This window comes from Borostomias antarcticus, assembly GCF_949987555.1.
Source record: "Borostomias antarcticus genome assembly, chromosome: 36".
NCBI classification, from domain to species: Eukaryota; Metazoa; Chordata; class Actinopteri; order Stomiiformes; family Stomiidae; genus Borostomias; species Borostomias antarcticus.
The window spans coordinates 1,244,670-1,262,859 of record NC_140269.1 but is presented as its reverse complement, the minus strand read 5'-3'; the positions used below and the strand labels follow the sequence as shown (position 1 = coordinate 1,262,859).

At 45.2% G+C, this 18,190-nt stretch overlaps 2 protein-coding genes across 2 annotated transcripts in view; one reads left to right on the top strand and one right to left on the bottom strand.

Annotated features, from left to right (window-relative positions):
• The window catches only part of LOC311327999 (focal adhesion kinase 1-like), a 58,067-nt gene extending 54,022 nt beyond the window's left edge, over window positions 1–4,045 (top strand). The window contains exons 20-22 of the mRNA XM_084461111.1: window positions 486–641; window positions 802–882; window positions 2,715–4,045. Of these exons, the coding sequence (XP_084317237.1) occupies window positions 486–641; window positions 802–882; window positions 2,715–2,930 (453 nt within the window). The 3' untranslated portion in view covers window positions 2,931–4,045. The remainder of the gene's footprint in view (window positions 1–485; window positions 642–801; window positions 883–2,714) is intronic.
• Window positions 4,046–4,707: 662 nt separating this feature from the next.
• Window positions 4,708–7,029, bottom strand: rplp1 (ribosomal protein lateral stalk subunit P1). The gene is made up of 4 exons (XM_084461110.1): window positions 6,846–7,029; window positions 6,168–6,242; window positions 5,360–5,471; window positions 4,708–4,834 (listed from the first exon to the last, which is right to left on the bottom strand). Exons 1-4 carry the CDS (start codon window positions 6,915–6,917, stop codon window positions 4,749–4,751), a joined length of 345 nt encoding a protein of 114 aa, XP_084317236.1. The 5' UTR covers window positions 6,918–7,029; the 3' UTR covers window positions 4,708–4,748.
• Window positions 7,030–18,190: the final 11,161 nt, after the last annotated feature.

Sequence of the window (18,190 nt, the reverse complement as noted above, 5' to 3'; positions counted from 1 at the left end):
CATACCCGTCAAAGCTCATGAATATTGGAGAAAAAAAGAAATCTGGTCTGAAAAAAACATGCCTACCCCTTATTGTTTCTTGTCTGAAAAAAAATCTATCCATCCATCACACGATCCCTCACTAGCAGCTGCTGCCCTCTAGTGGCCACTGTGCATTCTGTATCTGTAGACGCTTTATCCTCTACTGCCATCTAGAGGCTCTGTCAGGCACCTCCCTCCATCCTGCCCCCTAGTGGTGAGTGTGAGTATGAGATGAGGCGTCCTCAGCTTTTATTTAACCTTTATTTAACCAGATAAAAAGCATTGAGATAAAATCTCTTTTACAATACTGACCTGGCCAAGAAGGCAGCAAAGTTTCACATTGAAAGACACAAGGACATATAAAATACAGAGAACAACACAACTATTGTCCAGCTTGGTCAGTCTGTTGACGATTGGTTGTTGTCCATGAACCCAGCGGTGTATGTCCTCCCTGATTGGTCCAGATCCAGCCCCAGGAGATCAGCCCGCTGCCCACGGCTAACCTGGACCGCTCCAACGACAAGGTGTACGAGAACGTGACGGGATTGGTCAAGGCCGTGATCGAGATGTCCAGTAAGATCCAGCCGGCCCCTCCAGAGGAGTATGTCCCCATGGTGAAGGTGAGAGGAGGGAGGAGAGGAGGAGGGAGGGGAGGAGAGGAGGTGAGAGGAGGGAGGAGAGGAGGAGGGAGGGGAGAAAAGAGGGACTGATCCGTGATGATTGAAAGAATGTTTGTCTCCCCCCCTCCCTCCCTCCCTCTCTCTCTCTCTCTGTCTCCAGGAGGTGGGTCTGGCCCTGAGGACGCTGCTCGCTACAGTAGATGAGACTATCCCAGTGTTGCCAGCCAGTACACATCGAGAGGTACACACACACACACACACACACACACACACACATACACACACATGCCCATGTATTCATGGAGATAAGTAGTCAAGAGACGACCATGTATTCATGGAGATGGATAGTCAAGAGACGACCATGTATTCACACATAGAGATAGTCAAGAGACGACCACATATTCACACATAGAGATAGTCAAGAGACGACCATGTATTCACACACAGAGATAGTCAAGAGACGACCATGTATTCACACATAGAGATAGTCAAGAGACGACCATGTATTCACACACAGAGATAGTCAAGAGACGACCATGTATTCACACATAGAGATAGTCAAGAGACGACCACATATTCACACACAGAGATAGTCACGAGACGACCATGTATTCACACAGAGATAGTCAAGAGACGACCATGCATTCACACATAGAGATAGTCACGAGACGACCATGTATTCACACAGAGATAGTCAAGAGACGACCATGTATTCACACAGAGATAGTCAAGAGACGACCATGTATTCACACATAGAGATAGTCACGAGACGACCATGTATTCACACAGAGATAGTCAAGAGACGACCATGTATTCACACAGAGATAGTCAAGAGACGACCATGTATTCACACATAGAGATAGTCACGAGACGACCATGTATTCACAGAGATAGTCAAGAGACGACCATGTATTCACACATAGAGATAGTCAAGAGACGACCATGTATTCACACATAGAGATAGTCACGAGACGACCATGTATTCACAGAGATAGTCAAGAGACGACCATGTATTCACACAGAGATAGTCAAGAGACGACCATGTATTCACACACATAGATAGTCACGAGACGACCATGTATTCACATAGAGATAGTCAAGAGACGAGCATGTATTCACACAGAGAGATAGTCAAGAGACGACCATGTATTCACACATAGAGATAGTCAAGAGACGACCATGTATTCACACATAGAGATAGTCACGAGACGACCATGTATTCACACACAGAGATAGTCAAGAGACGACCATGTATTCACACATAGAGATAGTCACGAGACGACCATGTATTCACACATAGAGATAGTCAAGAGACGACCATGTATTCACACATAGAGATAGTCACGAGACGACCATGTATTCACACATAGAGATAGTCAAGAGACGACCATGTATTCACACATAGAGATAGTCACGAGACGACCATGTATTCACACAGAGATAGTCAAGAGACGACCATGTATTCACACATAGAGATAGTCACGAGACGACCATGTATTCACACAGAGATAGTCACGAGACGACCATGTATTCACACATATAGTCAAGAGACGACCATGTATTCACACAGAGAGATAGTCAAGAGACGACCATGTATTCACACACAGAGATAGTCAAGAGAAGACCATGTATTCACACATAGAGATAGTCAAGAGAAGACCATGTATTCACACATAGAGATAGTCAAGAGACGACCATGTATTCACACATAGAGATAGTCAAGAGACGACCATGTATTCACACATAGAGATAGTCAAGAGACGACCATGTATTCACACATAGAGATAGTCAAGAGACGACCATGTATTCACACATAGAGATAGTCAAGAGACGACCATGTATTCACACATAGAGATAGTCAAGAGACGACCATGTATTCACACATAGAGATAGTCACGAGACGACCATGTATTCACACACAGAGATAGTCACGAGACGACCATGTATTCACACACAGAGATAGTCACGAGACGACCATGTATTCACAGAGATAATCAAAAAGACCACGTATCTTTAGAGATAGACATGAACTCCTGAAGCAACCCAGACGTTTTAACTCTTCTCCTCCTCCAGATCGAGATGGCCCAGAAGCTGTTGAACTCTGACCTGGCGGAGCTGATCAGTAAGATGAAGCTGGCCCAGCAGTACGTCCTGACCTCCTTACAGCAGGACTACAAGAAGCAGATGCTGACCGCCGCCCACGCGCTCGCCGTCGACGCCAAGAACCTGCTGGACGTCATCGACCAGGCCCGCCTCAAGATGATCGCCCAGACACGCCCGCCACACTAGCCCCGCCCACCACAGAGACCCTCTTCTCGGGTTGGCGAATCACAGGGAGAGAAAGAGGGAGGGAGGTGGGGTCTGTTACTGAGATGAAGTTGGAGGCAACTTTACAAATCACTTAACGTCTCCCAAGTCCAGACAGACAGACTACTAGCCACTCTGTCTAAGACAATGATAAAACAACAGGGACCTGTCACCTGATCATCACTTAGCTCCCTCCCTTCTCCACCTCCTCATCCCTCTCTCAATCCCTCCACCCCCTGCCTCTCTCCTCCAGACTGATGTGGGGCGGAGCTTCAGCCCTGGCTGACTACAGACAGAACAGACACAGCGACTGACTCTTTATTTTATCTCGCGCTGCATCTTGTTTGTGCCAATCTTTTTTTTATTTTTTTTTATTAATCCAGAGAAGTGTTTTCACTCACATCCGCATCTTCCAGGAGGGGCTAATAATCCGGAACGTAGTCCCGGGAGAATCAACCATCACCTGAAGGGTTCTGTCTGACAGAGACGCTGACTCTGCTGGGGTTCCTCTCACCCAGTCTCACCATCTCACTGTATAATCCCAACTCTGGACTAGGATTAGAGATTGACTCTCAATTTACTCTTTTCGTTCTTTCTTTCTTCTGACATATAGACTCAGGCACCTCTTGACACAAGTGAATTACAAAAAAAGGTTTAAAAAAAAAAAGAAATAATTCTATCTATTCTTTTTATCAAACACAAAATGTCACATGCCACTTTTTAAGTTAACTAATAGTAAATATACAAAGAAAAAATATATTTTTAAGCATTCTGCTTTTCTGGGGATGTGTATCTCATTGTAACAGAGGTAGGGACTTGTTTCTCAGAGGAAGTGAACAGGCAGGATGTGCCAAACTAGAACCTGGCTTTAGACAGGACGACCATCAGAGCAGGAACAATTACTTCCAGCTAATCTACCAAAATAGTCAACATATGTATTTTTGATTTCATACTGAGGTAGGATTGGTATAATGGATACAGAACAATATGAACAGCTCATATGAACGAACCAGGGCTGTGTCTGCTTGTCCCAGCTCAGGTGAACTACCCAGGGCGCTGTTTAGTGTCCCCACCCTCTTGTACAATCTCCCACCAACCCGCTTGGCCTTTTGGGTATAAATTATTCTCAGGAAGAATAACCTGTACAGTTCCTTAAACTAATAAAAATGTTATCGTCGTTGTGCTGGTCGTCTGTGGCTGTTACACAGTATTGTTGGGTCTGTTGCACACTATTCCGTTCCACCAACAGGTTGACGTTTGTCTTCTTACGGGGCTTGGCTCAAATTACAGTGACAAGCTAAAGACCCTGTCATATTAGCGTCACCTACAAACACAATCTTGTTCCATCTGTCTTATGTAACCAACACCACAGCAAGATGACATCTACAGCCCAGCAGGGGGTCCTGGGGGGTATTTCTCAAAGCTGGCTCACTGAGGAAGCCTGACTACAGCCCAGCAGGGGGTCCTGGGGGGTATTTCTCAAAGCTGGCTCACTGAGGAAGCCTGACTACAGCCCAGCAGGGGGTCCTGGGGGGTATTTCTCAAAGCTGGCTCACTGAGGAAGCCTGACTTCTGCACAAAGTAAAACCCGGAAAGATATTTTTTACTTCAGTCCATGTTCCATATTTGAAGAGCTTCCAGGTTTTCCAGAAGCCAGGCTTCCTCAGTTGGGCAGAAGACACTCCTGGGGGGTATTTCACAAGACTAGCCTGGCGTAGAACCCATGTCCCCCTCTCCCCACAATGACAATACCAAACTCTCTGGTCATTTTCTTTATTTTCGTTTGTTACAAAAACTTGTTTAGTCGAAAAGACCGAAGCCCATGTCATCGTCGGACTCCTCGGCGGACTCATCCTTCTTCTCTTCTTCTTTCTTCTCCTCCTTGGCTGCGAGACAAAAACGAGGGATGAGGGTAAGTAAAGAGGGATGAGGAGGGCTAGTATCAACGCACTGCAAGACTATCTGACTTTAACCAATCAGGATCATGCCCGGAGTTCCAACACGGGACTAGCGTTTCTAACCAGCAGTACCGAACACATCGTGAGGCCCAATCGGCCCAGCGCTCTGGTGCTGTATATTACCGTAGTCCCCCAGTCGGTGTAGGAAACCTGTTTCAATAACAGCCTAGCACCCTGGACACAGGGTTATTACCTGGAAAACAATGGACTACAGCCTAGTGCTTCGGTGCCTGGCTAGTGACCTGACCTGGTCTATAATATACCCAGGGGGGGTCAGTGCATTACATGGCTAGTGACCAAACTGTCAATTATAACCTAGCGGGCTAGGTGTATTACCTGGCTACTGACCAGGCACAGTACATGGTAACCCAGTGCTGTGGGACCAGTATATTACATGGCTAGTAGTGACCAGACCCATTACATGTTAACCCTGGGCTCGGCTCTGTGTATTACCTGGGGCAGCTGCGGCGGGCGCGGCTCCGCCAGCAGAAACGGCAGCAACAGGGGCTCCGCCTCCCGCTCCGACGCTGCTGATGAGACTGCCGATGTCCACGCTGGCCAGGGCCTGGGGACACGCAGGACGGGGACAAAGCAGCAGGGGGGGGGGGGTTAGATCCACGCCATGACTGTCTAGACGGCAGACAAGCATCGGCAACAAACTCCACCACCAGTTATCCAAATATACACTTGGACTGATGACGGTGGTACATCTTACAGCTCTTACAACAGAAGTCCCATCAAACGCTGGCTACTCTCTCTGTAGTTGACGCTACACTTGACAGGGTTCCCTTCTCTTGTTTTATTGCGTTGCTGTATGGTGTCTGTAAATATCAACTACATTGCCTGTACGTTGTTTGTAAACAGCTACTCAGATGCTTAAATTCTTTTAATGCCGTCAGTGTAATCCTTCTACACTACCAAATTCTGTGCCGTCTGTTTGAGAGTGGACCAAAACGCAAATACATTTTAAACTTTGTGTTCATCCTCGAAGAACACACAAGTTCTCTCAGACAAACTAAACGTGCTGTCATTTTGACAGTATCAGAGCAGGAAATGTGGATGGCGCTCGCTAATCTGCAGAAAGTTCATTCATCAGTGGTGGTTGAGTGGATACACCATGTCCCCATGGATAGGTGGAGGGCTGGGTGGGTGTGACAAAGCATTCGGTGCCCCCTTTACCAGTGTGAACCCGTGTTCTAGTGTGGGAGAGGGCTGTCCTGTCACTTCACTGGTCTGATGCAGCATCCGACCATTAACTCACCTTGGCGAACAAGCTGGGCCAGAAAGGCTCCACTGTCACACCGGCAGCCTTGATCAGGGCGTTCAGCTTGTCCTCCTGCAAACACAGACACCAGCGCTCAGACACATAGCCTCCAACTTGCTCAATACTAACTACAAAAGCCGCAGAATTATTACCATTAACTTCCACAAGCAGTCCAAGTTACTGTTCTTAGGATCGTCTGTTTATTGCTAGTGTGACCCCGCTAGCTTGCTCACGTTAGCTAGGCTAGCTAGCCTGGTTCAACCAGTGAACACGAACACGTGATGGATGCATGGCTGTTACAAGGCTCACTGTAATACTACATTATACACAATTGGTTGTCATTTTAACAAAGTACCCTTTGTCCCCGGGGCTTGCCTGCTTGGTCAGCAGCTTGGCTGGTGCTAGCCTAGCCTAGCCTAGCTAACGTTAACGTGATGTGTTTTTGACAGGAGCCTCTCCGGCCACCGTCGAGCTTCTCCACCCCGGTTACCGGCTGACCGGTCACTCGGCTACGGTGCTCACTCGCATTCGTTCACAAGTAGTAACAGATTATTATTAGTATAGTAGTAGTAATAGTAATAGATTTGACTAGTAACCGGTCACATGTGGCCAGCGAGCAGGGGAATCGTGGCCGGCGCCAGGGCGCCATTTTGTGTGTTCAAACGGGGGACTCACGGTCACGGTGACTTCATCGTCGTGGAGGATCAGAGCGGAGTAAATACAGGCGAGCTCGGACACGGAGGCCATCTTTCTGTTCAGAGGTCAGGGTTTGGGCGTCGGATGCCTAATTGTAGTGATGCTAGTCGCCGGATTCACAGCCTTAGCTTCAGAAGAAGGACCGAGCACCTTAGACACAGAGTAACGCGGAAAGGGAAGTGAGGAGGCGGGCCGGAGCATATATATACCAGATACGTCACGGATATGGGAGGATATTATGCAAATGAATCCCATACCGATTCATTGCAAGTGTGTATCTCTGCAGGCCGGAGATCATCACAGTGCATATACAGAAATATATTTTTAATTCTATTGGCATTTGGTGAAGAGAAAAGGGGTGAATGTCACACATATTGCAACAGAAAATCTGACGTGTATTAATCAAATAGCTCAAGAGTCTAGAACCCTGGAGAGGACAGTCTACAACCCTGGAGAACAGTCTACAACCCTGGAGAACAGTCTACAGCCCTGTAGAGAACAGTAGAACCCTGGAGAACAGTCTACAGCCCTGTAGAGAACAGTAGAACCCTGGAGAACAGTCTACAGCCCTGTAGAGAACAGTAGAACCCTGGAGAACAGTCTACAGCCCTGTAGAGAACAGTAGAACCCTGGAGAACAGTCTACAGCCCTGTAGAGAACAGTAGAACCCTGGAGAACAGTCTACAACCCTGTAGAGAACAGTAGAACCCTGGAGAGGACAGTCTGAGCCTTGAGCTATTTGATTAATACACACGTCAGATTTTCTGTTGCAATATGTGTGACATTCACCCCTTTTCTCTTCACCAAATGCCAATAGAATTAAAAATATATTTCTGTATATGCACTGTGACGCATCCTATATAGTTTCTGGTTGATTGGGGACAGTGTTGTGTGGACATCAGACAAGAAAACATGCATAAACCTTTTTCTTTTACATAGGCAAAAATTGGAAATTGGTATACTTTATCTGCATTTTTCATTACTTTCCACCACTGGGATTTTGGGGGACTTTTGATATGTTATAAAGAACATATTTATGACACTAAAACAGTTGAAATAATTTCTGTTGCAATTTTTTCCATATTGACCCCCTTTGTCTCATAATGCCTGGACTACTGGGCTAGTGAAGCCATTGCTAGCCTCTACCCACAAGCCTCCATTACATTGATCATAAGCCTACTAAGAGAATACCAAGGGGAGTCTAGGCTTTTATCATCATGATTTATTAAGTCTTTCAAGATATATGATTTGCATTAAAAATATAATCTCTCTCACACAGTCATGTAATCCAGTAAATCTAACTCCATAACAAATTGCATTAGGCCTACGTAACTAGCAAGCTAACTATAGCAAACGAAGTCAATGTAGATAGCTAGCTACGTTATTAATTATCTTAGCTAGCTACGTAACTAGCAAATGTAAATAGCTAGCGAACTAGCTATAGCGTCATTTCTAGCACGCCCTTAGAGAAAGGCGATTCGCCAAATAAAAAGTGATTGACAACCGTTTCAGGCGAAATGAGTTTTTGATTGACAAGACGATTGTCAGCCTGTGATTGGCCAAAGTAAAAATGGATTGACAGTTGACCCGCCCCCTCGAAGTCTCCGGGCCTGCAGAGATACACACTTGGCCTGCAGAGATACACACTTGGAAAAAACGGCTCCAACGGGAGGCGGCTCCATCGGTCTTAAAAGAGGCGACCGACACATGATCATTATCAGAGATCACATGAGATCATGGCTGCCAACTATCAATGAGCCAGAGGTCATCCAGCTGGCTCAAAAATTGGAGATGTTCAACGTGAGTGATTAAGAGTAAATTGTAGTAGGCCTATTTATGAAGAGGGTGTTCGTGATAATTAGGCTACTGCGTTTATCATATGCTATCACGCATTTGTAATTGGCGTTGACAAATTAGGCTAATGGTTTGGATAGCCTACGTTTATAACACGTGCTATGACTGCATGTATCATATGCTTGCACTATTTATAATTCGCATGAACAAATTCATGGTTTTGATTAGACCATAGTGGCCTGCGTTAAACCACGTGCATTATTTGGTGATGGCATTTCCATCGAATTAATTCAATTTGTCATTTGTCGTCAAAAAGGTAGGCCCCTAACAGTAGGCTAGGCTCGTGGTTAGGCTATTGGCCAAGGGCGTAGGTTTGCGTATGGACGGTCGGGACATGTCCCTACCAACATTTTGGGAGGCCCAAATTGTCCCTACCAACTTTTAAGCAACCTTGCTCGCATTATCTTTGGAGTGCAGTTATATTAGATCATTTAGATGGCCTTCCCATAGTTTGGAAGGATAGAATTGGCCGTACCATTTTGAGTGAGTTAGTTTGCATTATGTTCGGAGTTACATTAGGCCGTTAGCCTACCCCTTTCCTCCACCGTGAATGTGCCATCCCAGTATGTTTTTTATATATTGGCTCATTTGGCTGAGATAGATTGTTGCATTTTCGCTGGATCTGAAGACCAACAGCCTTACAGACCGCTGACAGCTATGATTCTGACAGCCGTTCAGGTACATCCACCACAATGTCACCTCCCCCTCTGAAGAGGATGAGGGATATCAGGAGCTTTTTCTCCGCAACTGTAAGTAATGTTAGCGTTAGCTAGGTTAGCTAGTTACTGGTAAACTAAGTAGCTAACCTTAGGCATTAGCAACATGAAAACCAGCTAGGTTGGTGCTAGCTAATGTTACCTAAACTAACATCACTTGTCTTTCCATTGTGGCAAATTATCAACTGCTGATATAAGCTGGCTAGCTAGCGAACTGTTAAGATGGCTTCTATTATCCTGTAACATTAGGATAGCAGCAGCCATTACATTATTATACATTAGCTGCCCACCAGAGATTTAATTGAGTGGGACATCACGGCGTCCTCACAAGTAACGACCGTTAGTGTCAGCCATGGATGTATTATATAAACTGGATACAGCCACTCCATTCACTGGCCGCTATCAACAATGAAGCCCTATTGAACCGCGCCATCTTGGCAAAATTTGTAGTCATTTGACTATTTCCGGTTACTTTTGACTTGCGCAGTTGAGCTTTTCTGGCCTTCCGGTTACTTTTGACTTGCGCAGTTGAGCTTCTCTGGCCGACGCGCGTCCACGAAAAAGTTCACATTTCTCTGAAATGTAGACGCGCGTTCCCGGCTCTCCCCGCTTTGATTTAGCAATGAAAACCGGCTTGCATATTAACCTGTTTTTGTCAAATATATCAATTGGAGAAATTATTTTTTGATCCTGGCATCTTAGTTTTAACAGGTTAAATATAATTTAACATGTTTTGTTTGCTAGTAGATGGTATTCATTCCGTTCGCGATAACGTTATTGCAGCCAGGCTAAATTCCTCCAGGGAGTCAGTGACAGGCGAGTTGAAGAGCTTCACTCCCCGCCAGCAGGAGCATTGGCCGCGGCTACCGCATCTTGGATAACCCGCTGAGTTCCTGGCTGCTATTTCACACTCGCCCTTGATCAATCCCAATAGCCTAACGTTAGAGAGATAAATGTAGGCTATGGTTATGTTAATAAAGCTAACAATGATGTTGTAACATGCATGCAGCACTGCCGATCTGATCTGAACGATTGATTCATTATTACCATGGATCGGTATTGGGATTGATCAAGGGCGAGTGTGAAATAGCAGCCATGAACTCAGCGGGTTTTCCGAGATGCGGTAGCCGCGGCCAGAGCTCCTGCTGGCGGGGAGTGAAGCTCTTCAACTCGCCTGTCACTGACTCCCTGGAGGAATTTAGCCTGGCTGCAATAACGTTATCGCGAACGGAATGAATACCATCTACTAGCAAACAAAACATGTTCAATTATATTTAACCTGTTAAAACTAAGATGCCAGGATCAAAAAATAATTTCTCCAATTGATATATTTGACAAAAACAGGTTAATATGCAAGCCGGTTTTCATTGCTAAATCAAAGCGGGGAGAGCCGGGAACGTGCGTGGACGCGCGTCGGCCAGAGAAGCTCAACTGCGCAAGTCAAAAGTAACCGGAAATAGCCAAGTGACTACAAATCTAGCCAAGATGGCGCGGTTCAATAGGCCTTCACTTTAGATTTCGATTCCTGGGGGCTTGGTGTCAGCATACTAGCCGATGGGCTATTAGCTAGCTATAGCTTTGTCAAACCCAGTCTGTGCTAGACGGGATGCTAATTTTCTAATTTTAAATTCCCATCAACTTATGCTAAAAAACGCCAGTGATATTAAAGTCGTAAGTTTTGATTTAAAAATAAATACATTGTTTTAGCCTGACTGGGGTTCTTGTTAGAATTATAGGGGAAACTGAATACTCATAAGGTAACGTTATCTAGAGGTTAGCCAGCCCGTGAGAGCCGTTAACGTTACTTTTATGAGGACTCAGACTCCTGTTTTCTTACAGTTATTAGCTAACATATACTTACTAACTGGAATCTCATAATTTTGCTCTCACTATATTGGCCGGAGGGTGTTTTAAATAAAGTAGTGTATGTTGAAGTACATGGGATTTATTTTTTCCAACTATGGTATCGAATTGGGTATCCAGGATTGTGGAATTTCTCAATTAGTATTGCCTACTAAATGTCTGGTATTTTGTGACTCCCCTAATGGACAGATATATCAATTTATGAGTTGAATGTCAGTGTAAAAATCCAATGAAAATCTCAATTTTGATCAAATCATTTTTATATATAATACACAGCAGCAGTCGAGAGAGAGAGTGGAGGGACACAGCAGCAACCAAGAGAGAGAGAGAGAGTGGAGGGACACAGCAGCAACCAAGAGAGAGTGGAGGGACGCAGCAGCAGCAGCAGCAGGCAGGATGTGATACACTAAGAACATTGTATTAGTATTATTCAATTTCATAAGTATATGCATATTTAAGAGGTTTAACCTCTCGTCCCCAGCAAAAAATGTGTATGCAGCTACCCTGTTATATGGTCCCTACCAATGTTGAAACCAAACCTACGCCCTTGCTATTGGCTGTAATGTTTTCACATTTTACCTTTTCACATCTAAACACCAAACTATCAACATACAATGTTGTTTTCATTAAGTTAGTCGCTTGAAAAAAAAAAAAACATATTGACATTAACATTGTAAAATGCAGCGCTATGTTGAAGATTAGCAACCAAGTTACAAACCGACAAACGCAGTTACTGTATATTCAAAACCCGGAATTGTTTAGAACATGTTTACCTACAAAGTAGGCTACATAGATGTCACCAAAGATTGTGTGTTTTTATACATTTTTGTTTTAATTAAAAATAGGTGACATGGCATTGGCTAAGGAACAATATACAGGGTAATATATTTGAATTTACAGAGTAAAAATTGCATGAGGAGAGCAGGAGATTGATCTGCAAGTCTTAAGGGGGACCTTGGCTGAGGACAGGGTGGGAGGTTCACCGGGACAAGTTACCAGGTGTGCTACAGGAGACAGGGAGGTGTTCACAGGACCTGTTTAGAGTAAAAGGGAGAGATACTAGGGAGGAGGGAGGAAGACAGGATTAGTATAGCATCTAAGCAGACATGGTGGTCATCTATCAGGCCCAGGGTGGTCTGCGTGTGGCAAACATATGTGTTGCTGTTGTGCATCAGGCAAATCAATGTTACCTGAAGCATGGATCCAGTGTACATTTTTGTTCCTTATTGTGTTATTGTTTTCCCTTTTTTCATTCACGTGTCCTTAAATGTATTGTTGTGTTTTTTACAGCTACAAATAATGAATCCGTGGGCGACAAGGGAGTACCTCCACTCGGAGGGTCATGTACTGGCCACAGAGGTACTCCAGGCGCTGATCCGCCACGTCAGGTGTGCACGTGCCCGTGATCAGCGCCTGGAGTACCTGGAGGGGCAGCTGGCTGCCGAGAGAGAGAGAGCAGAGGTCCTGGAGACCTCTGCTGTGTTTGGTAAGTGTTTGTCATTGAATGATATTTATTTGTTGACTTTAGATTCGATTTTTCCCAGGCTTTGTTACTGTTTGAAAATTACTGATGTTATTTTTCTCTACACCATTATACTACTGTTGCACTTTTGAGTTCTAAAATATAACAATAATACATTTACTTTTTATACTGAAAATATTAATGACATATCTCAACACAACATAGAGTGGATTTATTGTACTCTACCATCAAAAAATCTCAATGATGAAATAGCTGGCATATTGCCTATAATCTGTGTGTGCCAATTTATATAAGCAGCTTGAACATGGCTGTGAGGTGCAGTAGGCATAGGGCCTATAGTTTGCTGTTACATAGCCAATAGGTAATAATTTAATGATATGACCATGATATCACCATTGAAGACACAGTGGTGACCCCGACTCGGACTGCGAGGAATCTGGGTGTGACCCTGGATGACCAACTGTCATTTTCCTCACATGTCACATCCGTCACACGTTCCTGCAGATTCATGCTCTACAACATCAGGAGGATTCGCCCTTTCCTCACTAATGAAACGGCGCAGGTACTCATCCAGGCCCTGGTCATCTCGCGCCTGGACTACTGCAACTCCCTCCTCGCGGGGGCACCGGCGTCAGCCATTAAACCTCTGGAACTTGTCCAGAAAGCTGCTGCTCGCCTGGTGTTCAACCACCCCAAATTCTCCCACACAACTTCCCTCCTCCGTTCCCTACACTGGCTCCCTGTAGCGGCTCGCATCCAGTTTAAAACTCTGGCGCTAACCTACAGGGCAATGAAAGGAACAGCCCCCTCCTACCTCCAGGCCATGGTCAAACCCTACATCCCCTCCCGACCACTACGCTCTGCTACCTCAGGGCGACTGGTTGCCCCGTCACTCCAAGGCTCCTGCGGTCGATCGACACGGTCACGGCTCTTCTCTGTCCTGGCCCCGCAGTGGTGGAATGAGCTGCCCACTGATGTCAGGACAGCAGAGTCGCTGCCCATCTTTCGTCGCAGGCTCAAAACTCATCTCTTCAAGAAGTACTACAACAATCCTCCCACCTAAGCACTTATTATATTATATTGCACTGTACTTTAGATTGTGATTCTTGCACTTTGCCTTCAGCACTAGATTATGCTCTTAGTCACTTGTTTGTTTTAAGAAAGAAAATGCACTTGTGAGTTCTGGCAAGTAGTAGTACATTGGCTCTTCCTACGTTAAATGCAATTATTGTTAGTCGCTTTGGATAAAAGCGTCTGCTAAATGACTGTAATGTTAATGTAATGTTAATATGAGGTTATTCACCTCATCCACAGTTTTGTGAATAGTTTTGAAATGAATTTGACAATAGCTGTGGTGTTTACTTGAGTAACATTTAGAATGTATTTAACTTCCAATTACAAGAAAATATCAGCTGTGAATTACTATACAGGAAATCATGACACAACTGATTGTCTGTTTGTGTAGGCTATTATACAAGATAAGGCATTGTGAGTGTTTTTATTTTGTGGGCAATGTCAATTTTTTTTTCCAGAACTAATGTTTATTCAATATATTATTCCATGTGAATCTCAGCTGACAGCGATTTTGAGGAGGCAGCACAGGCAGAGGACCAGGCCACTGCGCTCTCTCGTAAGTGTCCAGCGAGTGATGAGGTCTGTTGTGTTGAAGTTGTCAAGTTTGATTCGCCATGCCTGTCTCCATGCCTTTGTGTGTCTCCCTTGTTTAGTCAGGGGCGAGGTATACGCGTTAAGTGTGAATTATGCCTCCATGTTGAATCGATTGTGTAGGTTATGGGTTGCTAGCCGTAGGTCAGTCGTTATGGCTTAAGCTAAATTGTAGCCTGACCTTCCCAAAAATATAACTATGCGTCATGGTGATGTCAATCAATCAATCAATCAAAGCTTTATTTGTATAGCGCATTTCATACCCAGAGGCAACACAATGTGCACAATGCGATGTGGTTTGTAACACATGAACGTAGAAGCATAAATGACTGACAGCGCTGTAGGGTACAGGCGTTCAACCATAAATCACGCTTAAGGTTGTCTGCCTATAGCCTACTGAGGGTGGAGCTGTAGTTTTCAAACTTTTTCATAGTTGCAGTCACCATCCTTACCATACTGCAGGAATAATACAGAATGTATAGTCTCTTTGTGTTTGGCGTAGATATATCATATTGAATGGGATTAATATGAGGGGTATTATTGCCAATGTACACATTAGTACTGTTTATGCTGTGTTTATCAACCCAACACCATTAATAAAGGTGTTGTATCTCACAACTAATGTTTTTCTTTCTGTTTACATTATGATTAATAGAGTGCATTGAACCGATGGAGGCTCCAGTGGAGCTCCCCCCTGTAGAAGGAGTCCCTGTGTGAGTATTGTTTTATCCTTTATAGTCTTAACACTAGATGTGCTGTATATTTGAAACCTACTAGAAGTGCTGTGGAGTAGGTCAAGTCATCCTGTAGTCTTTAGAAGTGAGGCTGTTACTGACACATGGCACTTTAGAGTAGGCTATGACTCATTATGTGAGAGCAAGTCTGAAGTTGTATACCACAGAAAATATTATTTCTGTGTATTCATATGCCCATGATACCTAGTATTGATTATTCATATACATTTGAGCTTGACTACATAACGACTGTATTGATGAACCTTGGCAATATCTACCGGGAGAAAGTAGTGTTGCAGCCTACAGTAAATGTCAAGGGGAAAATTAATGGATTGGATTTTAAGTCCAAAATACTTTTTCCTCATGTGATTTTGAAGTGTCAAAAACAGGGGGTCCTCCAAGAGACCCTCCATGCCTGCGGCCAGGGATAAGACCACCATGGCCTTAGCGGAGAAGAGCTTCGAACTAGCTGCCCAGGCAGTGGCAGCCTGTTCATCCATCGCTCTTCTGGCCTGCTACATATCCAACCTGGTGTTAGACGACAACAACGCTCCAACTGAGTCCCTCAAATCCGAAGTCGCGGATGCGGCGGGAGCCATCAGCAGGCTGGTCACCACCAGCGCTTCCTGCCTCGGGTGTTATGGCTTCCAGCGTGGTGCAACAGCGCCATCTATGGTTGTCACTCACCGGTCTCAAAGAGGAGAGCAAGGCTGCTCTCATCAACAGCCCCATTTCTACGGAGGGTCTGTTCGGCTTGGCCGTTTCCAACCTCCTGGAACAGTGCAAGGCTCGTGACCAGGATGTGGCGGTCCTCTCGCGCCATCTTCACACCCAGAGGGGCTCCCGGGCACCACCATCTCGCCCTCCCGACGGCCGTCCCGCCTCCTCAGGCGCCGCCAGACGCAGGGCTCGAGGTAAGACAGCTGTCTCTCGTCCCGAACGGCACGGTGAGGCTCCGGCTTTGCAGCCACCGCCCTCCCAGCCTCCCTCGATGCAGCCACCGCCCTCCCAGCCTCCCTCGATGCAGCCCCGTGTCGCCCCGGCTTGGGGCTCACGGGCACACAAGAGACAGCCCACGACTACTCCCATCAGACCTCCGGTGCCCAAGTTGCCGCGTAGCGACTGACGGGTTGCGGGGATGTCAGACAGTGTTTCGAGTCCCAGTGATGCTCTGTGTTCGGGCCCTCCGAGCGAGTTAGCATCGGAGAGCGCCCATGTAACTAGGACCGAGTTCAATAAACACGCAGCTGCACTTTATTCAAGTTGTCACGGCTCGGTTTATGGGTTTTCACAGTCTGCATCCCCTGCTAGTCATTCTACTGTTTTCACTCCGGTTCTGAGCCCCGCGCGAGCGCTCGGAACCGTAGAGAGAGACGGTACTTTATCGAGAAGGGTATCTCTGCAGGCCCGGAGATTTCGAGGGGGCGGGTCAACTGTCAATCATTTTTTACTTTGGCCAATCACAGGCTGACAATCGTCTTGTCAATCAAAAACTCATTTCGCCTGAAACGGTTGTCAATCACTTTCTATTTGGCGAATCGCCTTTCTCTAAGGGCGTGGTGGAAATGACGCTATAGCTAGTTAGCTATTACATTTGCTAGAAACGTAGCTAGCTAAGCTAATTAATAACATAGCTAGCTATCTACATTGACTTCGTTTGCTATAGTTAGCTTGCTAGTTACGTAGGCCTAATGCAATTTGTTATGGAGTTAGATTTACTGGATTACATGACTGTGTGAGAGAGATTATATTTTTAATGCAAATCATGTATCTTGAAAGACTTAATAAATCATGATGATAAAAGCCTTACCAAGACTTGGTATTCTCTTAGTAGGCTTATGATCAATGTAATGGAGGCTTGTGGGTAGAGGCTAGCAATGGCTTCACTAGCCCAGTAGTCCAGGCATTTTATGAGACAAAAGGGGTCAATATGGAAAAATTTGCAACAGAAATTATTTCAACTGTTTTAGTGTCATACATATGTTCTTTATAACATATCAAAAGTCCCCCAAAATCACAGTGGTGGAAAGTAATGAAAAATGCAGATAAAGTATACCAATTTCCAATTTTTGCCTATGTAAAAGAAAAAGGTTTATGCATGTTTTCTTGTCTGATGTCCACACAACACTGTCCCCAATCAACCAGAAACTATATAGGATGCATCACAGTGCATATACAGAAATATATTTTTAATTCTATTGGCATTTGGTGAAGAGAAAAGGGGTGAATCTCACACATATTGCAACAGAAAATCTGACGTGTATTAATCAAATAGCTCAAGAGTCTAGAACCCTGGAGAGAACAGTCTACAACCATGGAGAACAGTCTACAGCCCTGTAGAGAACAGTAGAACCCTGGAGAACAGTCTACAGCCCTGTAGAGAACAGTAGAACCCTGGAGAACAGTCTACAGCCCTGTAGAGAACAGTAGAACCCTGGAGAACAGTCTACAGCCCTGTAGAGAACAGTAGAACCCTGGAGAACAGTCTACAGCCCTGTAGAGAACAGTAGAACCCTGGAGAGGACAGTCTACAACCCTGTAGAGAACAGTAGAACCCTGGAGAACAGTCTACAGCCCTGTAGAGAACAGTAGAACCCTGGAGAGGACACCCTACAACCCTGTAGAGAACAGTAGAACCCTGGAGAACAGTCTACAGCCCTGTAGAGAACAGTAGAACCCTGGAGAACAGTCTACAGCCCTGTAGAGAACAGTAGAACCCTGGAGAGGACAGTCTGAGACGTAGAACCGTCCATAGCAGAGCAGCCAGGTGCTAGAGGGTCCACTTCAGATACCTTTGGGAGAAAATCACACGCGCGTGCGCGCACACACACACACACACACACACACGATTAGAGGGTCCACTTCAGGAGAGAAGAGAACATGAGCAGGATGATAATAATAATAATAATAATAACTTGCATTCATCATCATCTTCATCATCACATGCCGCCTGATGTGAATTTGCACACCCTGATCCTTTACAGCTGCTACATGCAACAGAACACTCAA